This window comes from Leptopilina heterotoma, unplaced genomic scaffold (genome assembly GCF_015476425.1).
Source record: "Leptopilina heterotoma isolate Lh14 unplaced genomic scaffold, ASM1547642v1 Lhet_26, whole genome shotgun sequence".
NCBI classification, from domain to species: domain Eukaryota; kingdom Metazoa; phylum Arthropoda; class Insecta; order Hymenoptera; family Figitidae; genus Leptopilina; species Leptopilina heterotoma.
Genome location: NW_025110969.1, coordinates 4,777,657 through 4,779,428, shown reverse-complemented (window position 1 = coordinate 4,779,428; position 1,772 = coordinate 4,777,657). Strand labels below are relative to the sequence as shown.

General features: G+C 35.2%; 1 protein-coding gene across 1 annotated transcript; it reads left to right on the top strand.

Moving 5' to 3' along the window:
- Positions 1 to 781: 781 nt before the first annotated feature.
- Positions 782 to 1,563, top strand: LOC122503362. The gene is made up of 2 exons (XM_043613867.1): positions 782 to 950; positions 1,205 to 1,563. The coding sequence occupies exons 1-2, from the start codon at positions 857 to 859 to the stop codon at positions 1,561 to 1,563; spliced, it is 453 nt and encodes a 150-aa protein (XP_043469802.1). The 5' UTR covers positions 782 to 856.
- The last annotated feature ends 209 nt before the right edge of the window (positions 1,564 to 1,772 follow it).

The following is a 1,772-nucleotide window of genomic DNA, read 5'->3' as shown; positions in this document are numbered from 1 at the left end:
AAATATCTTTTATTTATTATCGTTTATTTGTAAACATGACTTATTCTTTCTTCTGCAGGAAAGATCTGTAACAAAAAAGAATAATAATAATAATTAATAAAATAAAGTTTTTGATTAAAATTGATTTCTTCTGAATCAATTGACTTTTTTCCACTTGACATGCCCAAAAATACTAGAAAAAAAATCAAAACAACATTTAAATAGTATGCCTGCAAAGTCGTATTTTTTATGCTGCCCAGATGGGTGTTGACACCGTCTCACAACTGGTGATATGCTGTGTCTCACACCCAGAAATTGGCGCTATTTTGAAAAAGGAAAATTAAATTATTTTCAACCATGGATTGGAACAATGCAATATTTATATATTTTATTTTATATATATATATATATATATATATATATATATAGAAAGCGCATGTGCGAAGTTCATGATAGAACGTGTTTTGCATATCTCTTGCAAATATTTTGAAATTAACCGAACTTGTGAACCGAATTGTGTGCCGTAGTTGGTTAACTGTTCTGTGGTTTTTTTTCTGTTTCTATTTTACAATATTTCATACTTAATCTCGACTAAACAAGTTTCATAACCTCAAATTTATCATGACCACGCTGACGGTGCCGGTACAAGACAAATTTTGTCGTATCTGTGGATACGATGTTCAGAAAGAAATAATTAGATGTGAAAAGTGCAATTTGCCCTATCACCCAAGTTGTTTTAAAAAGAAAAAGTGTTGTTCTTCAAGACCAGCTTCACCGTCCACTGCAGCTCCAGTCACAAAAGATGACATGTTTCAAATGTTATCGGAACAGCTGAAAAAATTCTCGCTTCAAATTGATCCCTTGAAAACAACATTGGATGATGTTTCTCAACGTGTGTTTCTCAACGTGTGTTGAGGGTTCCATATCTACTGCTATGGCTCGCATGGACACCTTAGATGATGAGGTTCAAGGTATTAAGACTGATATTGAAACTTTAAACAATAAATTTACTAATCTCTCCGATTAAGTCTTGTCGGATTGCGTAAACGAGATGGAGGAACGTGCTAAACGCAAATCAAATTTAATTTTTTATAATTTGCCCGAGAGTGTCAATAATGACGCTTCTAACAATGATACAAAAATTGTAAATAATATAATTGAATTTTTGCTACCTGAAAATCCTTTAAAAATTCATTCAGTGTTTCGTCTTGGCAATTACCAACAGATGTCACCAGGCATCCGTCCACTGCAAGTAATTTTGACAGACGAATCATCAGTGAAGCAAGTGATCTCAGCATTCAAGACCACCAAAACAAGTCGTGCTTAACTACCTCCGTTCATGTGCAAAGATGTGCAAGTGTCTTGGGACAAGACACCAATGCAATCGCGCTTCTACAAGGAGGTCAAAACAGCGATGAACGACAGAGTGGAAAGGGGAGAAGTTGGACTACGCATTGTCTACAGAAGAGGAGAACCAGTCATAATACAGAAAAAGTAACTGTTGTAAGTGATGTGAGTGTGGGTGAGCTCGTCAACAGCTCAACGACTTCTGATGGAAGGGGAGCCCCCTCCCATCGTAGCTAGGTGCACAGTGCCTCTTTATTTCCACCTAACGTCTCCATGTATTATCAAAATGTCAAAGGTTTGAGAACCAAACTTAATATTCTTCGTGAATCAATTTTATTAACAGCATATGACATTTTTATATTCACAGAAACTTGGTTGAACTCTCATTTTGCATCTATTGAATTAGGTTTATTAAATTATGACATTTTCCATTGTGACAGGAGTGG

What these genes read in the sequence shown, in the direction of transcription:
- LOC122503362 (XM_043613867.1), top strand. Translation starts at nt 857, where the DNA reads ATGATGTTTCTCAACGTGTGTTTCTCAACGTGTGTTGAGGGTTCCATA. An exon ending in CTTAGATGATGAGGTTCAAG is followed by an intron (nt 951 to 1,204) that starts GTATTAAGACTG and finishes AATTACCAACAG; the next exon opens with ATGTCACCAGGCATCCGTCC.